The sequence below is a fragment of the Equus caballus genome, chromosome X (assembly GCF_041296265.1).
Source record: "Equus caballus isolate H_3958 breed thoroughbred chromosome X, TB-T2T, whole genome shotgun sequence".
NCBI classification, from domain to species: domain Eukaryota; kingdom Metazoa; phylum Chordata; class Mammalia; order Perissodactyla; family Equidae; genus Equus; species Equus caballus.
Genome location: NC_091715.1, coordinates 6,929,564 through 6,954,340, shown reverse-complemented (window position 1 = coordinate 6,954,340; position 24,777 = coordinate 6,929,564). Strand labels below are relative to the sequence as shown.

General features: G+C 47.3%; 1 protein-coding gene across 2 annotated transcripts in view; it reads right to left on the bottom strand.

Moving 5' to 3' along the window:
• WWC3 (WWC family member 3) overlaps positions 1-24,777 on the bottom strand; it is a 117,152-nt gene that overhangs the window by 12,107 nt on the left and 80,268 nt on the right. For both annotated transcript variants that reach the window (XM_023634125.2, XM_070258372.1), the window contains exons 9-18: positions 18,633-18,875; positions 15,175-15,264; positions 13,785-14,350; positions 8,698-8,818; positions 7,607-7,681; positions 6,726-6,812; positions 5,385-5,577; positions 4,302-4,469; positions 3,678-3,829; positions 2,068-2,233 (exon numbers count right to left, since the gene is read on the bottom strand). In XM_023634125.2, coding sequence (XP_023489893.2) covers positions 2,068-2,233; positions 3,678-3,829; positions 4,302-4,469; positions 5,385-5,577; positions 6,726-6,812; positions 7,607-7,681; positions 8,698-8,818; positions 13,785-14,350; positions 15,175-15,264; positions 18,633-18,875 — 1,861 coding nt within the window. The remainder of the gene's footprint in view (positions 1-2,067; positions 2,234-3,677; positions 3,830-4,301; positions 4,470-5,384; positions 5,578-6,725; positions 6,813-7,606; positions 7,682-8,697; positions 8,819-13,784; positions 14,351-15,174; positions 15,265-18,632; positions 18,876-24,777) is intronic.

The following is a 24,777-nucleotide window of genomic DNA, read 5'->3' as shown; positions in this document are numbered from 1 at the left end:
AAAAGAAATTTTTAAAAAAACAGATAAAATTCACTATCTTAACTACGTTTCACCATACAGTTCAGTAGGGTTAAATACAGTCACACTGTTGTGAAATAGATCTCTAGAACTTTATCTTCCCAAACTGATACTCTGCCCCCTCTCCCCCACCCCTGGCACCCACCCTTCCACTTCCTGTCTCCATGAATTTGATTACTCCAGGGACCTCATTTAAGTGGAATCATACAGCATTTGTCCTTCTGTGGACTGGCTTAGCTCATTTAGCACAATGCTGTCTTCAAGATTGATCCATGTTTTATAGTATGTAACAGGCCTTCCTTCCTTTTAAAAAAGGCTGAGTAACGTTCCATTGCACGGCTAGACCACATTTTCTTTGTCCATTCATCCACCAATGGACAATTGGGTTGCTTCCACCTCTTGGCTGTTGTGAATATTGCTGTATCTCGTGGAGACCCTACTTTCAATTCTTTTGGATACATATCCAGAAGTGGGATTGCTGGATCATATGGTAGGTCTACTTTTAATTTTTTTTTCCTGAGAAAGATTTGCTCTGAGCTAACATCTGTTGCCAATTTTCCTCGTTTTTTCATATGTGAGCCACTGCAACAGCATGACCACTGACAGACGAGTGGTGTAGGTCTGTGCCCGGGAACCGAACCCAGGCCACTGTCTGTGGAGAGTGCTCAACTGAACCACTAGGCCACCACGGCTGGCCCTATTTTTAATTTTCTGAGCAACTTCCATACTGTTTTCCATAGAAGCTGCACCATCTTACAATCCTGATCTTTCTCAAATAAAAATGCAAATTTCTATTTCTAAATGTAACCCATTTCTAAAACAGTAAATCTTTCTTAAATGCAAACCCTGCTTCCCTACCATCTTGTCCTCTAGCTGCCCCTCTGACGTTCTCACACACTGCTGTATTTTATTGATTGACCCTGTCTGTCGCCTGTCTCCCCTCAAGGGCGGGACTTTCCATTTATTTTCTTCGCTGCTGCCTCCGCAATGCCTAGCACCACACACACGGAGAGAGAGAATGCAGGTGTGACGAAGAACTAGCTGGGGAATCCAAGTGAAGGGTATATGAGTATTCACTGTATTATTCTAGCAACTTTTCTGTAAATCTGAAGTGCTTCAAAATTTTGGGGAGAGTGGGACACACCAAACTAGCCTCCCTCAGCCACTCCCCGATTTGGGTCACTGCTTTTAAAGGTCTTAGAAAGCCGAATAACAGCAATTACTGGCAGCCTAGTCCAGGATGACTCCTCCCAAGGTGCTGTGTGTGCTGTCCTTGGGAAGCTGCCGAGGGGGTGGATTTCCCTTCCCTCAGGACTTGTGTTTTGGGGTGAGAGCAGGGGCCATGGGGATAAAATGTTTTGATGAGTTGAACAGTTTGGGAACAAAGTTTCAACAGAGCATTGATTCAGTCTCTCACAACCTCACTGGGTTCCTTAGACATTTGCCACTGCAAACATGAAAGATTTCCTCTCTGAAGACATGTGATGAGCACAACCGAGGTCAGGTGAACAGGAGGGCCAAAAGGACGCTTCGCCATGCTTAACATCACAGAGGGAGAAAAGAAGCTACAAGCATCCACATCCTGAGCCACACGTGGCCCTGAAGATGGGAACGGAGCATCACTCCATTGGCATATGAAGCAGTAAAATCTACCCTCTTCAATGGCAGTTGTCCTTTCCTTTCAATTTACAGTTGACAGACAGTTCTATGGTAGCTGCTATGCCCATTTCAAGCCATTGACAGAACTGAGGCCAGTCACTTCTTTTCCTCAGCTCTTGGTAAAATACTGCTTTAGCTATCGCCCCCTAATCCAACAGCACTGTCCATTTTATACCATAGCTTCCCCACCGCCATTGTCCCCCGCCGTGTCTGTAGGCAAGCCACCTCATTCTACCCCGTGTATGAGCCTATCAGCTTCCGTTTCCCTTGGTCCCTCTCCTCCACCGACTCCCTCCTGTTTCACAGAGGATGAGGGACATGCTCTCCCGCCTGGTGCTGTGTGGCAAAATGGCAGGGGCCCCATAAAATCCCTTGACCTTTTCTACTTACCTTAAGAGGTGGGGGCTGACGTTTCCCGGGGCTGTAAGGATCTGTCTGGCCAGCAAAGGTGTGTCCATGGATGGAGTCGACACCAACGCAGCAGGGCTCTGGGTGTGGGGGGCTGGTCTGGGTGCAGCTGCTACAGCCACTATCGACCGAGTCGGCTTGCCAACTCCTAAAGCAGACATTGCAAAAGCCCACAAAACGGGCATCAAGGGACTGGGTGCCCTGCTGCCTTCAGAGCACAGCAGCAGAGGCTCCCAATAAGCCCTGTCTGCTTCCAATGATTGAAGACGGCTGCTTTTCTCGTAGAGTAAAAGGGCATTGATGATTTCCACGTAAGACGATGAAAGACACAGGGCTTTCATTAGAGGGCCTGTCTGTCTTTATCACCCAATTGCAGCTGCTAAAGATGGGAGAGTCCGGAACCTCCTCCCTGAGCCCCTCCCAGCTTCCGGCCAGCCCCTCAACACAACAGCCTCCCCCTCAGCCATGCACTTTCCCTCCCTAAAATAAATTCCCTTCTAAAATAAATCCAGGGAAAGCTATTAGGAAAAAGCAGGAAGCTTTGGAAATATGAAGCTCTTTATGGAAAAACGTGGAAGGAAAGCAACATGAAAGGGTCTCGAAAGGATCAGATAGAAAACAATTCACTCAAGCAGCCTGTTCATCTGAATTCTTCCTCTATTGCAGACAGGTCTACACTGAGTCAAGGATTCCCCAACAGGCTGCTTCAGGTAAAATGTAAAGGGACACTGCAAGCTTCCATTTAGATAAAACGCCCAGAATAGGCCAATCCATAGAGAGAACAAGCATATTAGCGGTTGTCAGGGGCTGAGGAGAGGAATGGAGGTGACTGCTAACGGGTATGGGGGTTTTTTTTGGCACGATAAAAATGTTCTAAAATTGATTGTGGCGATGGTGGTACAACTCGTGAGTGTACTAAAAATCACTAAATTGTCCACCTTAAATCAGTGAATTTTATAGTAGGGAGATTACATCTCGATAAAGCTGTTTAAAAAAAAAAAAAAAAACTTGGGGCTGGCCCCGTGGCCTAGTGGTTACACGTGGCACACTCCACTTTGGCAGTCTGGATTCGGATCCTGGACACCGACTTACACCACTTGTTGGCGGCCATGCTGTGGTGACAAGCTACATACAAAATAGAGGAAGATTAGCATGGATGTCATCAGGGAGAATCTTCCTCAGCAAAAAAAGAAAATAAAATAAAAACAAAAAAACAACTTAAAGGGACCTTACTGTCTTCAATCCTGGCAGAGTGGAGTCACATGACAGTCCCACTCTGAGACATTCCGGAACAGAAGGAAAAGGTGAACAGTCTGCCCCGAGAGTTGGCGGACAAGGTCAAGGTACTGCCCTCATCCAGATCAGCATTAAATTCCCCGTGAGAATCCTAACTTCTGGGCAATGGTACCGAAGAATCGCCTAGCACATTCCACAGAAGCGTGGATGAGAAATGCAACTTGCACCCAAAGATCTCCGAGAGAGCCAGGGCTGACTGACACACTGGCCACCTCCTCTCCAAGAAAAGGTGCTTCATCTCCCCGGACTTTGTGAAGGAGCCTTGCCCAGGGCAGTCCCGCTCCAAGCTCTCTAACCTCTCAGAAGCGGCCTCGGCCTGTTCCTCCTTCCGCGCCATCTCCAGGACCCCCTCCTCGGTGCTCTCCAGCTTCGCCTGCTCCTCGGCCAGCTCTCTCTCTACTGCCTGCAGCTGCGCTGTGGTTCTGGCCAGCAGCACTGTCACCGCGTCCTGCGGGAGGAAAGGGACATTTCTGAGAACCAGCTTAGACCCACAACTTCTCACAGCACAGCAGAAAGCAGGCATGGGGCACACCCCCAAGTGAGCGTCCACCCCCCGAGACTGGTGGCCCTCCTCAACTGCTCTCGAGCGGGAAGAAATCCACCCCGTTGTTCACAGCAAGACAGTAACTTGGCCTGTCTGTGTAGGTTTCAGGGCTCAAATTTAAAAACAACCAACCTGTCACTCACAGTCATGAACAGGTCTGCATTAAAAGGTATGTCAGTTCTCTGGCTGAATGAACGGCCATATATATCCATACGAGCCATTTTCATCACTTCCCTTGAGACTCTGCTTCTTCATCGCCACTATGTTTTAAGACTAAGTCTACATGGATGCTTCTTAGAAATGACCTCCCCCAGTAAAAGCCAGTCTCAAAGTCGGGAAGCAGCAGTGGTCTGCTCCGTAGGCCAGGCCCGTGTACCGTCTTCCCGGGGGCAGCGCGCACGGGGTCCCAGGCGGATCCTTCTCCGGCCCTCGCGCTCTCCCGGGCCCTGGGCGGCTCGGGGCTGGTGAACACCTGGACCGAGTACCAGCGCAGCTGCAGCTCGCTCGGACCGTCACAGTCGGCCAAGTTAATCTGAGCAATGCCCTGCACGGGTGTGAACAAAAGCAGAAGAGACACCAAATGATTTCATTTTGACCCATGGGGAGCTTTTAAAACATCAAGGTCACTCTTCAGTCTTAACCAGAAAGGACATAAAATGTTTCCTTGCTATTCAAAGAACTGTAAAAAAATGAAAGCGCTTGTGGAGGATCCTAATGGGGGCAGCTCCCGATTGCTTCTTCAGCCTAAGAACGTGCTAGAAGGAGAACAGGGGCAGAGAACGGACAACCTGGAGGGGTGAGTCAGGCTCAGGTCTGCCACTTGATGAGTTACTCATTCCCTCAGGAATTTTTGAAACAAGAGAGGACTGGCTGAACTCTTCAGTCTCTAATTCTGCAACTGAGGGGGCAAGATCAACGGGGAAAATTCCACTCTAGAAAGAAAGCCCACCCCGCCACCAGCTTCCAGGTCCTAGCTCGGCAGTGGATAGCTGGGGTACTGAAGACAAACTGCAAACCTGTCAAGTCTACGGGTGCCAGATAAAATACAGGGCATCCAGGCAAATTTGAATTTCAAATAAACCATGCGTTTTTTAAAAAGTATATCCCAAATATTGCATGGAACATACTCATACTAAAAAACCATCCATGGTTTATTTGAAATTCAAATTTAACCAGCCATGCTATATTTTTATTTGCCAAATTTGTCAACTCTACTTAGTTCTGTTGACTGAAAATGGGGATAAATATAGAAGCTGTCACATAGGAGTTTTCTAAGTATTAGTTGAGATAATATATTTAAAGTACAAAACACTTGACAAGATAACTGGTTTTATCATCTCCTTCTGTAATATTATGATAATTTCTAAGCAACTCGCCACAGGAAAAAGGAAGGAGGGGAGAGCAGGAAGCAGAGGAGAGGAGGGGGGGGGGTGGGGGTGGGGGAGACAGCGAGCCCTACCAGCAGTTCTTCCTGCAGCTGCTGGTTCACTGAACACACGTATAACTGCAGTGACTTCAACGTCGACATGCTTGAGTGCACAGGGATTCTGAAAACTTCGTTAAATACCAGGGGGGCCTGGAATTCCAGAGCCTTGGAGCAGTAAGTGTTGGGCGTGCCGGAGTTGAGCGGTGGCAAATAGACGCGGATGTGACTGGAACCAGGAAGGAGGAGAAAAAAGCAGACAGAGGTCATGCTTATTGACAGAGCTGTACGACAAAATGCACGAACCACGCACACGCATACACATTGCCCTCTTTGGAGGCCCATGGGCAGAATTTCCAAGTCTTCCAGATAAAGTCCTTTTCTCAACTAGGAGTAAGCAGAAAGAACCTAGATGCCGCTGGAGATCAGGGCTAAAAACCCCACTAAGAGGAAGACCTTAGAAGTCAGTAGTGAGGACTTGAGAGGGAGTCACACAGAGCTTCCGCTGTCCCCATCTTTTGGGAAACATCTGCACCGGTCTCTCCAGGGCCCCTTGGCTCCCGCTCTTCAAGCTCCGCCCACCTCGCCTCTCAGACTGTCTGCCCACTGGGCTGGCTGTCCTGCCCCACCCGCCCCAGCAGGGAAGTTGGACCCGGGAAAAGCTCAAACACTGGTGAATGCTGCAAAGGACACCACGGGGGTGAACAAAATCCCAGGGGGAACACTCAGGCACTTAAAGCCAGGCTGCTTCCAAGGCCTGTAGAAGACGAGTTTCTAAAGAAGGCTCACGGAGGGGAGCACACCCTCGGGCCTGAGTGAACCATCACAGGGTGCTCAGCGGCCTAGGTAATGGGACCCTCCGTCAGGCACCCATCTCGGGCTGCCAAGCTCAGAGGTAGCACCTCCCAACTGGTGACAGCACGTCTTTCCTTCTCCCCTCAGACAAGGACCCCTGATCCCAGCCAGAGGCTTCTTCAGGTGCCTCAACGGATCACAGAATCTAGTGTGGCCATGTCACTGCCCAGTCCCGTGACCACGATGGACATTTTAAGCCCAAATGCTGCCAATGATGGGCTCTTGGCACTTTCTTAGCATCGCTGTGGCACATAATTAGCCTGGTTCCATTAGCTCCGTCTGCTTCAAATAATAAACCAGACTTTTGTAAAACTTACAATCCCATTTCAGACCAACATTCCCTGATGTTTTATGGTAAATTCAGGTTCTAAAACAGTCTTTTCCCGTCCCCAAATAGCCAAGCAGAACAGATCGGCGAGCGGTGCAGTGTGGAGGCGGCCTGGGAGAGGCCAGCATCAGTTGGACACAGCCCCTGGGTCTGCGAAGGAAAACGTGTCGGCCCTCCCTGGCCCGGGAGCTTACATTTTGCAGTCTTCCTTCACCACCAGCCCGGCAAAGTTCCTCAGTTGGAGCACGTTCACGAGGAGACATTCGCTGGCACTGTCGTGCCTAAAAAATAAAACGCAAGTTCCTAGAGAGCAAATTCCCCATAGTGGAAAAACCCTTCTGAGTGAACTACAGCAGTGGCCCCAACTAAGGGTGATGTTACCTGCCCCGCCTAGGGGACATGTGCAAAGTCTGGAGACATTTTTTACTATCATGACTGGGTGAAGTGGGGATGCTACTGGCACCTAGTGGGTGGAGACCAGGGATGCTGCTCACCATCCTACAATGCACAGCACAGCCCCACATAATGAAGAATGATCCAGTCTCAAATGTCAACAGTGCCAACCGTGAGAAACACTCAAGTGGAACGACAAGAGTGAGTGAAAGAAAGCTGCTGGGGTGGGAGCACCCTGACTTGCTGGATGAACACCAGTGGTTACCACCTTTACTGAAACCGTCATCAGAAACCAAAAAGCCTCCTGTTCTAACCACCTGGTTACTACTCAGGGGAGGTGGGGAAGGGCCTCACTGTCTGTGCCGCAGTGAACAGAATCCACTCCAGGCAGAAACGTGCCGTAATGTCCCCAAGCCCCCAGCGCCCTGAGGTGACAGCTCCCAGCTGTGACTGTCAGTGTTGGAAGACAGCAGCGGAGCTGCTCTTCCCCATCCCTTCTCCTGCCACATTTGTCCCCCCACCTGAGACCGGATGAAGCAGGATGGGGGGTAGCCAGGCCAGGGAGCAGCACCCAGATCACATGGGTCCCTCCTGGCCTGTGTGTGGAGGTGTGAGGGGCCGGGCAGGCCCCAATCGACGCATCATATTTATGAGCAATGGGGAAGGAGGCTTCTGTACTCACAAAAATCCAACGTGAATCTGGGGCCCTTCATTATCGCAAACGTCTCCGCGTGCAGACTCTTCAGCATCTTCACTCCTGAGCACGACCAGAAAGTCACTGGGGTTATTCCAAAGGGAAGTGAATATCGCAGGTGGGCAGAAGCGCTCGCATGCCGGGGGTGCTCTTACTGAGAAGAGCTCTATCCAGTTGCGACTTAAATAAATAAATTATTCCAGTGACTGAAGGGGCACGGCCGGCCCATCCCTGGGATCCAGGACACAAATCTCACTGGGTACCTGCCTACAAAGTGCTATTGTTTTTGAGAAAACAACTTTGCATACCTTTCAAAAATACACGTGATATTCATGGCAAAGTTCAAAAATTAACTTTTTTTTTTTAAAGATTTTATTTCTCCTTTTTCTCCCAAAGCCCCTCGGTACTCAGTTCTATATTTTTAGTTGCGGGTTTTTCTAGTTGTGGCATGTGGGACGCTGCCTCAGCATGGCTTGATGAGTGGTGCCATGTCTATGCCCAGGATTCCAACTGGCGAAATCCTGGGCCGCCGAAGCAGAGAGTGCGAACTTAACTACTCAGCCACGGGCCAGCCCCAAACATTAACTTTTAAAAAGTTTGCAATAAGTGAAATGCTTGTAGATACCTGAGATGAAACAATGACATCAAAGATGTCAAATCAAAATAAAGCCCAGAATCCCAAAAGGTGTTTTGGCATTGCAAAGGCGGGGAGGAAATTCATTCCTAATAAATGTCCTTTCTAGAAAAGCAGGTCTCTCTCGTACGCTGATTCTCCTTTTCTAGCTTTACTGGGCTTAAGCCTTAGATCCACCAGGGCCAGAGACAAAGAAGTCGTTCTAGAACCATGGAATGAGGGCCAGCGCCCAAACGCCACACAGAAGCCAGAGGAGGTTTCTTTGCAGGTTGCTCAGGCCCAGCCTCCAAAGTTGAGAGAAGCCAGGAAAAGCCCATAGCCCTGGAGCTCCACACGCGGTTTCAATCCGTAGGAGTCCTGGGATGGCTGGCTCGCTCTCTCTCGTGCTTACCAGTAACACGGGGGCTGGCTGCTTAGGGAGAAGATAAGAAGATCAGCTTCTAACCTTTTGGGTGGAGGTTCAAACACGCCACTGTCACTTGCCAGCGAATAATCTGAGAGGCACGCAGAAACACGGCGCGCCCTCCTCTCCAACCTCTTGGCGCTGTCTTCTCGAAGAGTCACTGCTACAAATAAGAGACACACCGGGGTCAGAAGGTGGCAGCACGTGAGGCTGGGGACAGTGGGGCCAAGATATGAACACTCTATGTTCGAGCACATACAAAGCCACTAAGTGTTCCAGAGACACGCCACTGTATGGACACACACATCTAAATATGCTGCACTCAATTTTTTTTTAATATTGAAAAATTGAAGAAATAGGCTTTTGGCTACTTCTCTAGAAGCTCTTCCAACTGTCATAAATCTCTTTTCACCTCCTTAACGGGTACACAGAACATAAGATGATGGTGGGAAGCCCCTTCATGTCACACTTTGAGAGACTGTCATATGCAAAGGCTGGGAAAGAAACGTTACCCCAAATGCAGAAGCAGCTGCGCGCTCTGAGCGGCGGGATAGGGGTATTTTTCAATTCCTTCTTTATGCTGTGTGGTATGTTCCATATTTTATACAATAAACAATAAACATATGCTATACTGTTTTATAATCAGAAAACAAAACTTTTAAAAGTTATCCAAATCAACTCTAACAAAATGTAGTGACTTTCATGTTAGAGGACACAGCGAACCAGACTCAGCCTTTGAAAACACCTCCTCGACAGTCTCTCTCTAATTACAGCATCCTCCCCAGCAGCCCTGGGGCCAGATTTGCTTCCAGAATTGCTTTTCTGGGGTTAGCAAGCGATCATTACAAGGCAGCTTATTTTTGTCTTGTATCTATTTTAATCGAGAGCCAAAGATAACCACTGACATCTTTCCTTTTATCATTTCATCAACTCTTTCTACTCCTTCCCTCACAACAAGTTCCTTTTAACAAAAATAGGCATGTAATCGTCCTATGCTAAGTGTGACTACGCACACAGGAGCCTCAACACTTTCCAGAGAGGCGTCCTTGGTTAGAATGCAGGATTAAAACATGGAGCCCCAAACTGAGCCATCCTCTGCCATCATGACATCGCCTGTTAATAACACAGGTCCCTCTCTTCTCTGTTCTGTGCTTTTCTTCAGCTGTCTAAGCTCTATAAATCGCAAATCCAGACATCTATGCATCCTTAAGTTGAGGGAAATAGCAAGTCCACCAACGACCATCTCTCTTTTCAACCAAAGCATTATTCACATACCAATTAAATCCAAACATGTCACACAGTGGGCAAAACAGATGAGGCTGTGGCCTTTAGTCTCACAATCTCAACTGCAGACAAAAGCTGATGCTCCAAAGGTCTGTGATGCCAAGCCTGGGGGACTGCTGGCTCCTCCCCGGTCAGGGACAGAAGCTGGCTCCATTCTGGAGTGGCCGGAGGCACCAGCTCTCCAATTGTAGATCAGGAGTCCCAAGTCCATCTCTCCTGGTCACCCCCGCCACATAGAAGGACCCAAAGCCCCCAGCTCTAAATTGCTGATGGACCCCTCGGTTTGCCTCATGGATGATCCCCAGCAAACCAGACAGCTTACTATGTCCACTCCCAGCCCTGACACTTGGCACGGCTCCTAGACATGGTCTTACATTCCTTTAAGGAAATGCCACCATGCAATGACCCTAAGCACTTCCAGTTAACCCGACAGTGCAACTGTGACAAAGTTTCTCTGCCACTGCAATGAAGGTCGATGAAGAGAGAAATGAAACAAAGGACTTATTCCTCAGTGATCCTAGGCTTAGTCACTGCATTCACAGAGCAACTGGAAGCAGAGCTGATGGAAGGAAGGACGGTCAGCAGTTGCCTTGGGTGAGAAAGAAGCGCATAGCAGACCCCACGCTACATACCCCAGCCATCTGCTGTCAGGCTTCAAGGCAACGAGAACGAGATGGACCAGGGGGAGCAATGCCAATGAAGTAAAGACTCAATCTTCCAAATGCTCATTTAAAAAATCATTAAAGACAGACGCGTAGACAGACACTGAGACCTGAGGGCATCAACACTGATTGACAAAAAGGAAGAAAATCTAACGAAAATCATGTTGTGGGCAAAGCTGCCAGCTGGCATATTAAAATAATGAAAGCTATTAAAAGTCTGGGGAAAAAAATACATAGAGGAATGAATACTTCAAGCTTTCAGAAAAGTTCTTACACAATTTTAGCAGCCATGATGAATATTAATGTTGAAATAATAATAATAATGGTAACTGTTGAGCTACATTAAAGTGAAGCTATGAGACATGGCCTTCTTGGCCACATCCAGCCCATCCTAAATACAGCGATTCATCGCGCAAAGATGCGCCACAGCCTGACCAGGAAGGTGAAGGAGAATTCCAAGGTCACTTACAGTGAACTTTCTGTCGAGCCGCATGAGAAAAAGAGATAAAAAAAAAAGCATCAAGTGAAAAAAACACAGAATTTAAGCCAACAATTTTAAACAGTATGAATATAATAAAAACGTAATAAATAAATGAGCAAAGTCAAGGTTTTCACGGATTTATATTAGCAAATACCAATGGGAAATGAAAATTGGAAAGGATTTTAAAACCATGACATTTGACTTTTAGAATCCAGGGAAGGTAATAATGTAAAAAATGTTAAAGATGACAGTCTATTTCCCCACTCCCTGTCCTGCCTTCTGTCCCCTCAGACTGATTTAAAACACAATGGAAGAAATCATTCCTAGAGCTTGCCTTGGAGGGTTGGGCAATTTTGAACTTCATCTTACTACAATTTTATCTTGCTAAAACTTGCCTGAGGTCAAACTTGGACGCACTGTTTCTAGCCAGACTGGAATGGAAAGCTGGTGGGAACTATGTGACCTTGGGCGTCACAAATGAGAGGCGGAGTACTAAGATCCTCACCAACTTTAGGAAGGTTCGATGACTCTGGGCTCAGAGCACCAAGCACCAAGGGAGGCACGGAGTCACCCTGTGTCCACACCTGAAGCTGCTTACCCAACCCAACCCTCTGGGAGCACCAACCAGGATCCATTCACTGAGTCAATTATTTCTAGTTTGCGAGGACCCAAACCAACTGACAGTGTCACACAGAAATGCACCATCAGGTGGCAGTATCTGACCATGGCATGAGCAAATACCTCCCCGTCTAAGAAGTTTGAAGCATTATAATGTCAGTCACAGAGTAGGAAGGAAATATAAAGAAATCAAGATCACAAATTAAGTCAGCTCTTCTCCTCCAACCCTGTCTTTGCCTTGGCCCAAAATGGCCCTTGGGCCTTGTGTGGGTTTTCTGCTTAACGAGACTGACACTGTTGTATCTTGTCCTTTAAAGAGAAGTTGGTTACGGGAGTTGGGGGTCACTGAGAAAGTAAGCTTAAGCAACAGATGTGCAATTCAGTCCTTATTTTGTATTTTCTTTTTTGAATGAAAGGAATAAACATGGACCATTGAACCTGTGATTATGAAGAAGAACAAAACGAATTAAGGTCACCTGTATATGTGAATTACAGAAACAATAAATCTAGGGATATGAAAGGTACGTTTGCAAGCAAAGAGGAGAGACATCAAAATAATAGAGATGCCAAAAAGCCACGGGACTGCCTCAGAACATAACAGATCTCTGGTTAAACATGTAAGTGCTAAGACAGACTATTATTTTATACAGAGATATACACTAACTAGTGTGGTCGCATATAAAAAACTCATGGGGAACAGAGTGGTGGTGAACAGAAGAGCCCATAAAGATCCCCTTGTTCAAAGGCAGCGAAGCTGACACTCAGCCATGCCCAGGGATGCAATCAAGGTCACCCACCTAGTCAGTCAACCGGGCAGGGAACAGAATCCATGTCTCTAAGCTGCTAGTCCAAAGCCATTTCCATAACACCATCCTGGTTTTGTATTCACGTTTGATTTCAACCCTTTGCTGCTAAACTACTCAACGGTATGTGGCCAGGGTTTCCCTGCCTGGACACTATTGACATTTTGGCTGGATCATTCTTTGCAGTGGGAGCTGTGCTGTGCACTGTAGGATGTTGGGCAGCATCCCTGGTCTCCACCCACTAGATGCCAATAGCACCTCCCTGGCAGCCCTCTCAGTTGTGACAACCAAAAATGTCTCCAGACATTGCCAAGTATCTCCCAGGGGGCAACAATGCCCCTGGTTGAGATCCACTAAGCTATACGAATTATCTACTGTTGCCTAAATGGAATGTCTAAAACAGTTCTGCTGTGCAAAGAAAAGTTACTTAAATGGGCTAAACTTCAGGAATGAGAGATCTCATTCTTGATCCTCTCTAAAGCCTACGGAAGTTAAAGTTGCTGGAGGTTGGCTCTAAAAAGCACACGGGTCAAGATGAGGAGGGCTGAGGTCCAGGCCCTGCTTTGTGCACAAGCTATGAGCCAGAATATTCTCTAGAACAGCAGTTTGGTTTTCCATGTGGACAGACCCTGGCACCAAGTAGAAGGTGAATGGACTCCAACTGGATGGATAAAGTTCGCTGTGGCTACACGTTTCTCGATTTGAAGACCACCAGAGAAATTGATTTGGTAAAAATGACTGATCCTTACTGGCATGTCTTTTGAAATTACGCCAATTATTTTCATTTCCACTTTCGACAGAATTACGTCCTTGAAAACTAGAAGGACAAAGGATGAAGAGATGAAGTCACAGGGACAAAGGAAGTGGAGATTTCCGCTGGGCTACAACCAGACACCTGGTCTGAGGCGGGCACACACAGAATGTTCCATCTGGACACATGCCCTGGAGAGTTCATTAAGGCCCTCGTACCTCTTTATCAGCCTCCGAATGTGGAAGACTATGTGGTTCTTACCCTCATTTTCAACAATTAAGCAGATTTTGAAAGCAAGCCAAACACCTGGGAAACACTACTTTGCTAATTTCAATGACCTTTCCAGGACACAGACTGGAAGGACCTACAATGACAGAGCAGGCCAGCGCTCTTCCTGAGCCTATCAATAGTCCTAAACTTTAAGCTCACTATGTAACAGAAGAGCCAGCTGACTTCAGTGCAACTGCACACGATTTCATCCCTGAATTTGAAACCTTTCTACCCACGACTGGGAAAACCACAGGACTTACTTGCGCCCGTGGGAATGGCAGCCACTTGGGGTCCTCGCTCTCGAAGTCCTTCCCCATCCCCGGAGAATCCGTGTGGCTGAAGGGATGCTGTGCCCGGCGAGTCTTCATCCCCCAAAGCAGAGGCCTGAGCCCGCAGCCTGTCTAGGGTGCCCAGGCCTGACACCTCAAAACTGTCCCCCAACTGGGCCAAGGGCGAGTCGCGCGAGGCCGGGAGGAAGGGCGTGTCCAAGGGTGAGCTCGGGGGAGACAGAGAGGACAAGGAAGAGCGAGAGGACAAGGATGCCAGGGACTGGGGCGTGTCCAGGGAGCGCCTCTGCTTGTGGAGGCCCGAGGGGCCTGGGGGATCGGAGAAGGTGGCATCTCGTCCCAGGGAGTCGAAGGGAATCAGGTCAAAGCGCAAAAGCTGGCCGCACTCGGTGTCGGGTTTTTCGTACTGTGGTAGGCCGTAGATGTCAGTGAAGCTGACCGAGCTCAAGGAACCCCGGCTGGAGGCGAGTGAGCCCCGGCTGGAGGCCAGGGACCCGCGGCTGCTCCCCGAGGATACTGTCAGGGTGCTGGCAGACAGGCTGAAACGAAAGAGCCCCGTGATCTTGGAAGAGCAGCCTGAAGATTGGTGCTGCAGCCCTGCTATTCTCCACTGCAAAGCTGAGCGTCTCGTCTGTTCCAAGAGGGAACAAAATCCTGCCTCATTCTCCCATTAACCCGGCATGTCTTTAAACACCTGTGAGCACTTTAAGGCAACTTTATTAATATTTCCTTTGTTTCTTTTGAATGCCGGTAGAGAGCAGCGGTTAACATCAAGGACGCATGCCTGAGCTCAAGGGCCGCCTCAAACGTGGACCAGCTGAGTCCACTTGTTCAAGTTATTTGCCCTTCCTGAGCCTCCCACGTTCTCGCCGGGGGCTGTGATAATAACTCTTCCTACTTCATGGCACTCCTAGGAGGAATACCTGAGAAAAGAGGACATGGAAAGCCCTCGACGTGATGCTTCACAACACAGTCAGTCCTTGAAAACAGGAGCTATCACTGAGCAGCCAAATTTTATTTTAAAAATATTCATATCCCTCAAAAAAACCCCAAAATAAAAATGCCTATGTGCATATATAGACATGGATATATATACTTCTGGAACTGAATTACAAAATCTTTGGATAAATTTGACTTCAGACTTGTTATTCTGCAGCCAAATTTGGTGCTCTCCATATTCCGTGAATCATAGATTAGCAGCTCCTCTTAAAAATATGACACATCCACTTTTCCATTCTGTGTTTACACCACTTCAGGTTCTAAGTTCTGGTAGAGAAAACCAAGCTAACAGGAATTATGAAGTTCATGGACACGTCATATAACATGATAATTAAGTATAGCTTTCTCTTTCAAAGTTACCCACCTTTTTAACTGGGACTGGAGATAGGATGTTAAGCGGGTAGCTTCTTCCAGCTGCATAAGTAGACAATTTCTTTTTTCCTGAAGCAGAATCCTGTAGGTAAGAAAATAGTCCACTGGTGGATTTCAAAGATAGCGAGTATATTTTCCTAATGAGAAATTCAACTATAAATTCCCCCAAATTGATTTAAGTTTGAATAACTAAATTTTAAAAAGCACATCTAGGTCATAAACACCAAGATGACAGAGACTGTTTCTGTCTTGCTTGAAAATGTACCCCTAGCACACTGCACAGTGCCTGATACACTGTAGAAGGTCAATGGATGGGCAGGTGGATGGATGAATAGGTGGGGGGGTGGATGGATGAGTGGATGGGTGAACGGGTAGATGGATGGACAGATGGGTGAGTAGATGGACAGGAGAAATGAATGTGTGGATGGATGGACCGATGGGTGGACAGGTGGATGGGTATAAGGATGGGTGTGTGGGTGGGTGGATGAACACACCAATGGATGCGGGACTAGACTAGAAGATGGATTCAAACGCAGAGCATGTAGTAATCTACTGGAATTCCTTGGAACAAATCAGATTCCCTCATTCTAAGCCCTCTCCCAGACAAAACTACATGCAATTCTAAAATCTATAGAATTAAAAGATTAGACACAAATAAAACAAAACAGCAACTGTCACAGGATTGGAGGTAATTTTTTTCTTCTGCTTTATTATTTTCTAAAATGAATGTTCTTCCACTGTACTAAGTCTACCGCCTAAAATAGAGCCCAACATGTACAGGCACTCGATAAAGAGTTACTGAATGAAAGTATGAATGAGTATGTTTGCCTTTAAAACACAACAATCCTTGTTCACAAATCCAAAGGGTGGCATTGTAACATGTGGCCAAGTAGGCACCCTTAAAAGAGCTGCTCTTGGGGCTGGCCCTGTGGCCAAGTGGTTAAGTTCGCGCGCTCCGCTTCAGGCGGCCCAGTGTTTCGTTAGTTCGAATCCTGGGCGCGGACATGGCACTGCTCATCAAACCACGCTGAGGCAGCGTCCCACATGCCACAACTAGAAGGACCCACAACGAAGAATATACAACTATGTACCAGGGGGCTTTGGGGAGAAAAAGGAAAAAAATAAAATCTTAAAAAAAAAAAAAAAAAAAGAGCTGCTCTTTCCTTTCAGCATCCTCCCAATCCCCAGTGATACTCACTAACCCGGCTCCAAGTTTCTGACGATGATGACACGGAAGCCAAGATGGGCAAAGAATGGGCCCAGGCAAACAACTGGCACACTCAGCCCTAAGATGCCTACATTGGCCCCTCTGTGCCTGGCTCCACACCGGGTCTCTTCTAATGCTTTGCAGCCTGTTCCCAGGGAAAGCCTCCTACCTCAGGGCCCCACGCTTTCCATCGTCAGGCACACCTCAGACGAAGGGAGGCGGCATGGAGAAACGCTCCTGCATTGGCCAGGCCCAGAATGTCACAGCTGAGGGAACCCTCGTGGGACACTTGGCCCCATCGCCCCACCGTGTAGCAGAGGTAGCAGACAGAGAATGCTGGCGGGAGGAAAGTGCTGGGCATGAAGGTGCTTATTAGCACTATGTATGCCCCTCCTTGCCCAAGGCCCTTTAGTGGCAGACTCAGGAGACACATTTGGGCTAACTCAGTCCCAGGTGAGGGCTCTGGACCCCAAGACTCAGCTCCTGGGCTGGTCCCACAAGAGCCCCATCGGCTGGATGAGCTTAGGTGACCCAGCCCCTGAACCCAAGCATCAATGGTAACATTGGCTTTGTGGGGTTCTGTGGATTTGTACCCTGGGACCACAGGACTCATGTGGGCTGAGATGTCCAAACAGCAAGGACAGAAACGGTCAAGGGTGTTTGGGTGTGGGGTCCTGGGAAGCAAGTAACATTCATGTGACCAAATTCACTCTCCTTAAGAGAGAACCATCTGGAACTCCCAGGCCTTCCCACCCAGAACATACACGAGAGCATACCAAGGGTAGAACGGAAGGTAATGTTGTACTAAAACATACAAAAGCACAAGAGTACAGATGAAAACTTCAATTCCATAGTCCCTTTTCAGTTTCAGAATCAACTCCATGTTTATCCTGAGTGAGGTGACAGGGATGTTATCATCTCAGGTAAACTAAAATTCCCTCCGTATAGTCCTATGAGCTGACTCTCCAAATAGCCCCACTTCCTGCCAAGGCTGACACTGCCTCCAACGTCAAGACACAGACCCATCTATCGATTAATGATGACTATCCAAGCATAAATGACCCCCAACAAATATGGACAACAATCCTGACATTTGATGAAATAAGTCATAAGGGCATCTGTACTGATCAAATAATTGAGGTGACTACTAAACTCTTTTTTTTTTTAAGATTTTATTTTTTCCCCTTTTTCTCCTCAAAGACCCCCAGTACATAGTTGTATATTCTTAGTTGTGGGTCCTTCCAGTTGTGGCATGTGGGACGCCGCCTCAGCGTGGTCTGATGAGCAGTGCCATGTCCGCGCCCAGGATTCAAACAGACGAAACACTGGGCCGCCTGCAGCGGAGCGCGCGAACTTAACCACTCGGCCATGGGGCCAGCCCCTACTAAACTCTTTGTAGAGAATGCTCAGGTAGAGACAGCTTAGGACTCTGTTAATGCACTGAATTTTAAGGAGCCACTGTATTATCAAATGTAAGGTGGGCTCCCCAAAGCCCAGCAGATGTCCACGGATAAACTTCTGATAAATTTCTGTGAAACTGAAAGCAGATCTGGCCTTCGACACAATCTGTGTCACACACATGGCACACAACAAATGGCTGGGCAACAGAGGACAAGGGCCACCGTGGGCTTCATGCGTCCTACACTGGAAAAGAGCCCCAAGACAGACTGACCGCCGGGAGGCGTGTTCAGAAACGGATGCAAGACAGGCTGCCCCAAAAGAAAGAGTGGGCTTCCCCGGGAGGAAATCAAAGTAAAAGGTAGATTGCAGCAACACCCAAGATGTCAGGAATGGGGACCTCTCTGTGGCAACATCACCTGCATCTCTGTCCTCCTGCTGGCGACCCCATCCTGTCCGGGGTGCTGTCCTGCCTGCCGAGGTGGAAGCACCCAGCGCCTACACTGGGAAGTGGTGGGGTCTAAGGGGGGGGGGCGGTTCCCCTGTCTTCCCTTGTTCTATCCCCTTCTCCATCATCTCCCACCTCTGATAGGACCAGGAACCTCGGGAGCCCAGGGCAGAGCTGGCTGCTCCTGCAGAAGGGAAGGCACATGCTCTCTCCATCTCCTCCCGGCCCCGCCGCCTTCTTGCTACTGGGCAAGGAAACACGCCAGGCGGCAGCTGCCCTGAGGAATCATCAAGACCGTTCTCAAGCCGTGTGCAAGCTCTCTGATTTAGCTTTCTGAGTCGGTTCTTCACTGGAAGCCGGATCCTGCCTGCTCCCGGGACTCTAGAGGCCAACCCACCTTTCTGTGGCGCCCTGCACAGACGTGGCCCGCGCTCGCTGGATCTCCTCCTCCAAGCGCCTCCGCTCCTCCTCCAGCCGGGCCACGTCTTCCGCCGGCCGTCTCTGCTGAACGATGAGCTGCAGCTCCTGAAGCAGGGCTTCCTTCTCCTTGATGAGCTGCAGCCGGTCCCTGTCGGCCTCAGCCATGCCCGGCCAGGACTCGGTATCAAGCTGGGCCAGCTGCTGCTGGATATTCGAGACTCTGCAAGAGAGAGAGACAGAAAAATCCACGAACTTATAGATTCGTCTTCACACGTTCTCAGCACCAACATACTGATTCTGGAGACTCATTCTGCTAAGTAAACACTGAAGTTATTGCACTGAGTGAACCGTAAATGACAAAAATAAAGGATTTGGAAATGATGGGTAATAAAAACGGTTTGTAAGTCCTTTGCATAATCTCCCCTGGTCTATGAGATTCGAGATGAGAGTAACTATATCATGCTTGTTTCAAAGAATTGACAGAAAGGCTGGCAGGCCTCAAATATGCCCATGCACTATGTGGTTTCAGGTTCATGGTTTCCTGCATGGTACCATCCCAGAGCAGGAGGGAGCTACCTCGTTTCTCCCTACCCCACTCTCATCAGTAGCTAATGCTGTGCTGGACACATGAGAGATGCTTCTGGCTTCCTGCCTTCTCTGCCCTGCCTAACTGCTCACACTGCCTAGAGAAAATTCCAGGACAGAAATGCACCCATCACCGGGCTTCTGAACAGAAAGCCCCCAACACCCAGTGCTCTTTGTCTTCTAGTCCTGTCTGCTCTCTCCTGCACCAGAGACCTTGACCATGTGTGCAATTCAAAATGCCTCACAGAGAGCAGACACTCAACAAAAGCTGAATGCCTGAAGCAGTGACTAAACGCACCAGCAAACACAGGAAAGAATGAGAGTCAGCCCGGGGAGCGCAGATGTGACGAGAGGCGCTCTGGGTGGATGCAAACCAGTCAGCCTCCCTAAATGTGTCAGCATGACCACCCTCAAGCTGTAAAACTACAGACTCTACTGTCACTTTCCATGTGCCTACGTGTCCACGTGCTTGCTCGGCAAACAGCCTGCATCACTTTTTGTGTCCTGAGGCATTGCTGAATGCAGATGAAGTGTGAAAGATGTGGCTCATATTTTCAGAGCATCCTTTCAAAGCAAGAGCAGAATGTTTTAAGCCCTTTAAGTTTAAGATGAGGGCTATCTGTTTCCGGCCAGACTCAACCTGAACCCAGTGCTGTGGAGGACAGAGATTGTTATACATGCCCAGAATTAAAATCCAGAGACAAAGTCACAGAAAGCTGTGAGGGCAAGTAAGTGGCAGGTGCACACAGCCCTATATCCTCTAAAGCAGTGGTTCTCAAAGTGGGGCCCCTGACCGGCAGCCTCAGCATCACCCAGGAGCTTGTTACAAAGGCAAACCTCAGGTCCCACCCCAGATGTGCTGAATGTGACACTCTGGGGATGGGGTCAGGCAATCTGGGGTTTGACAAACCTTCTAGGTGCTTCTGATGCTTGTTTAAATTTGACACCCTCTGCCTTCAGGCAGTCTGGCCTGGTCTGGAGGATGCTAACTGGCCTTGGAGCTCTGAGGGGCTTGCATTAGGCACTGATGTGATGATCTTCACTAAAACAGGAATGGCAGGAGTGCTCCTGAGACTCCCCTGTCCCGTGCCCAGGGCACATGTCACTAATCATCCTGCCTGCTGAGTCCAGACTTCAGAATCCTTCTCAACACTGTGCTCCCTGCAGATACTGTCAATCAATTGGTGTTGGTCCATGTGTTAAAGCCTGTCAGCCAGGCCTGTGCCAAGCCAGTCCCCTCCCGAACCAGACATAACCATGGGGACTAGTCAGCCTGGCTGGAGGACCGGGCAAGACTCCTTTCTCAAATACTGAACCAATTAGAATACCCACAGTTATGAAAAGAGTACACAAGTTATCGTTTAAATGTATGCATTTTACTCAAGTGCAATTCCCCAAGAAGGTAAAGAAAACAGTTGAATGTCAGTAGCTTTATTAGGCAAGTTCTTTTCTAACTTAAAACTAATTTCCTGAAAATGTGTTGGAAAACGGTGCCAAATCATGTCACTGAAAAAACTAATGACAGAGACAGCTGAACAGGGTCAGGAATCCAACTGGGCTTAAGTGTCCACCTATGTCTAATTAGTGTAATTAAAATTTATGGCAGTCATATAACCGAAGCCCAAGGAAAATACACTCCAAGCAGACCCATAAATAAGTTAGTGCCAAGTCAGACATTATACCCAATGAAATTTCTAGAACATTCTACTGTAGATCAAGACAAGTCAAAAGTAAGGAATAAATATAAAAGAGACAAATAACAATGAGCAAATCCATTGTGTCCTCATAATTTTGCATTTCAATTTATCTGATCCACAGGAAGGCCTATCTGAGCCCAGCTAAAGTTAGTAGAATTACCTTGTAATATACACTAACTCATAAATATGCTATAAGCACACATATTTTAAACAGCAACTCCTTTTGAGTTTTCTGAGGTTTACGTGTGAGGAGCTCAAGATTCCCTTAGTCTCCCAGCTCCAGGCTCACTGCCATTCTACAAGCATTCAAGTTGCTGAAGGGGGCAGAAGAGGCAATCCTAGATAATCCTACTCTTTCCAGGAAAATCTCAAGTAATACCCACTATCAGAATAAAGAATGAGGAAAAAATGCAATTAGAAGAGGGAGGAGAGGCAAAGGGCAAGTTTCAAAATGACTGCCCACTGCGGGCACAAGATAACTAGCACAGAGGCCAAACATATGCAACGGACTGTAACTCTCCATGGCTTACAAGAACAACATGCAAGGACATATGGCAAGGGACAAGGTCCGCAGCAGAAACAAAATCTGGATGAAGCTGACTTCGCGTAGCCCATCTGGAAAAGTTGTTTGGGCTGTGTGAAATATTAGGCAAGCGTTTCTGTGCTCAAGAACTGTGCTTTTTTAAATAAATTCCACGATGATAAATATGATTGCATGTTTATTTCAGAGCTATATATGAATCTAGAAGACTATTAGCACATATTGGAAAGTGCAATTTCTTTCTCTATACCCATACTCCGGATGCAGACATTTAGCGCCCACTCTTAGCCGGGTTGAGAGGAGGCACACATGTCTGTCTGTCTGTACTGGAAGCCCAAAGCTCTAGAAGGATTCCTTCAATGATTTCTTGTACATTCACCATGGGATAGACAAGATGGCTTTGCCTTTAAAACAATAGGCCTTGTCTACTGTGCTGCTGGCCTGGAAACGAGCCGCCCGCAAGGAGTACCCTCCGTGTGATAGGTTTACTGGAGGAAACAGACTTTCTGCCTAAGGCTAAACACAGATGTCCAGGGCTCCGATGCCCTTCCTTCTACATGCATGCCAAACAGCTGGTCCATTGGTTAGAACTCCACTCCTGCGAGTGCCATCACTCCAATTCTGGGTAATAAAGGAAAAATAATTTCCAGAAAGGCTTTTTTCTGAAATACCATTTCAGTGAAATTGAACACATGGAAGCAAAGCAAGGTCATGATTAAAGTTTGCAAAAAAGAAACTTTTCCAAATTCATTTTTAAAGAGAACCAAGCGCAACTTAAAATTGGCAAGGTTTTTTTCCCCCTACAAGTCAACTGCATTCTTTATTGATGCTTATTTTTGACAGGTAATACACTTTATGGCCTATATATAATCTCTTACAAATGTCTCTAAAAGCTTTAAAATGTAGGTCCCTGTGCTCATGATAGTGAAGAAATGAAAGGCAAATCTTTAATCAAGCATTCAGGGTTCATATTTATTATGCGATTTCCAAATTCTATACCGTGAACAGGTCTAATGAAGACAGAAGCAAAATATGAATCAGTTTTTCCTACTATTTCTGCCGAAACACCCTTTCTGTTACAACCCAAGCACCATTAAATCATAAATGGAAACCTGCATTTACTCTGCAGAAACTGCTCACCCCTCACAATTCCCATGGAAATCTTCAATATGATTTGCATTTTTCTAAGGAAAAAAATGCACTCTTAATACTATACAGTTTTGAGGCATATTTTACATATCCAGAGTAATCCTCAACTATTTGAGTTTATACTTAAATTCTGCAATCTACTAGATAATTTCTCACATTCCCAAAATACTGCTGCTTTTTGGAATAGGAAACGGAACAGCAGGCAAGCCACGGTCCCATGTGACGGCGCTGAGATGTGAAGGATCCCACTGCCACCCTCCAGGACATGGCACCAGCTTAGATGCTCGTGCCTTCAGATTTCAATTACAGCTACTGACTTGATACTTCTTACAATTTCTCTCCTTAGTTTCTTTTTTGTAAATAGCCATTTAAACGAAAAGCAAAAGTTCAACAAAATCTCAGCTGAGATCTAAATCAGATGGACGATGAAATCACTTCAGCTGATTGAACTAAATACTGATAAACTAGTGTCCATTCACCTCAGCTCTATTCTACGTTGGAAATTCGAGAAGTGTGAATCTAGAATACGTGGTGTAAGAAGGATCCCCTAATACCCCAATATACTTCCCTGCCCTCACATCTTTTCCCCTGTGAACACACAGATCTTCAGAGAGCAACTTCTTTAAATGAAATCCAGACAGTCTGCAGGCTTCTTTCTCTTGGCCTGAATGGGGAAGATGAAGCTACAACGGCAAGGATGCTTTCCTTTTTTTCTTATAGCTGTGCCCTATCGGCAAAAACGCAGATACACAGTCATTTGAGAAATGAAGGAAAAATCCAAGCGACTGATCAAATTCAACTGGAATCCTAACATGACACTGATTCCTGACAACAGACGAACAGCAGGACCCATCCTGGCAACAAAGGCTAAGACACAGAGAAACTGGATGGGCCACGTGTTTTGTTCCTATCCAGACTTCGAGTGTTTCTATGGAAACAGCTACAGTTTGTGCACAGTTCTGGAACAAGTGCTCTTAGGTTAAAAATAAGGAGGCATCTGCGTCATTGAGATTGCTTCGAGAAGACTTGCTCCTCCAAACTGGCTTTGAAAAATTTGAAAACTCTTAACCAATAAAGTGAAAACATTCCTATCATAAGGTCTGTCTTGGAAATCCAAAGTGATGTTCCTGAAGGGAAAAGAAGAGGCAGTTGTTTGGGTATTTTCATGTGATCCAGAGTTGAAAATAGACAACTAGTCACCATGAAATTACACCATCACTTGGAATTATCAGTTCCACTTCCACAAACCACCTTTAAATCCGAATACATACGAAACTCCGCATTGTCCAGAACACTGCATTTCGACAATTTACCAACTCTTAACAGCAATCTCAAATCTAGATACATAAGGAAAGACTTCTCCGAAATACCTAAATGCATACACTTCTTCCCCGTTTAGAAGTGGCAAAGCCCAGAGGTTCTGCAGCAGGTAGGGAAGCTAAACTTCGCAGAGTGGAGTGATCTCAGAAATGGGAGCTGGGAGACCAAGGGACAAGGGGGAAGCGGCAGAATGAGAAGACCAAACACTGAATTGTGGCGCTAAAATAACAGAAGTCCATGGCGGCAAAAGAAAAGGTCACATGATGTTCCCTAGGCTCGGTGTGGAAGAGCAGGGAAGGACACGTTATCCCTCGCTAACACTGCCACGAAAAGTGATGCACTCTCTTCCACACGCTGATAGGCGAATGGGGGTACGTAATGCTTCCCAGTATGTGAAACACCCTGCTCCAGTGATGTTCACGGGGCTGTCACGGAGGTGGCCATGTGGAGAGTCCCTGGATGAAGGCTGAAAGACACAGTGTTTTGACTGTGGTCCTCATTATTCGGGTTCTGGAACATTAATGTCAGTTCTAGATTTAGTTCCTGGCATAGAATTGCTGCTTTCCTCCCAAGTCTCTTTTGTTCTGATCAGGCGTCTCACTTTGAGGCACTCCGAAAACACGTGCTTAAAAGGCAATTGGAATAAAACCCCTGACCGGGTGCTGGGTGACTCTGCCCCTGAGACCCTCTGACTTCCACGTATCTACAGGGGGACTGGGGGGCATAAGGTTGTCCTGACCATGCTACAAGGTGTATCGAGTCCAGTGCCTTGCCCAGGTACAGCAGGCAATTATATGACCTACAGCCGAGTAGCTTACAAGTCAGGAACT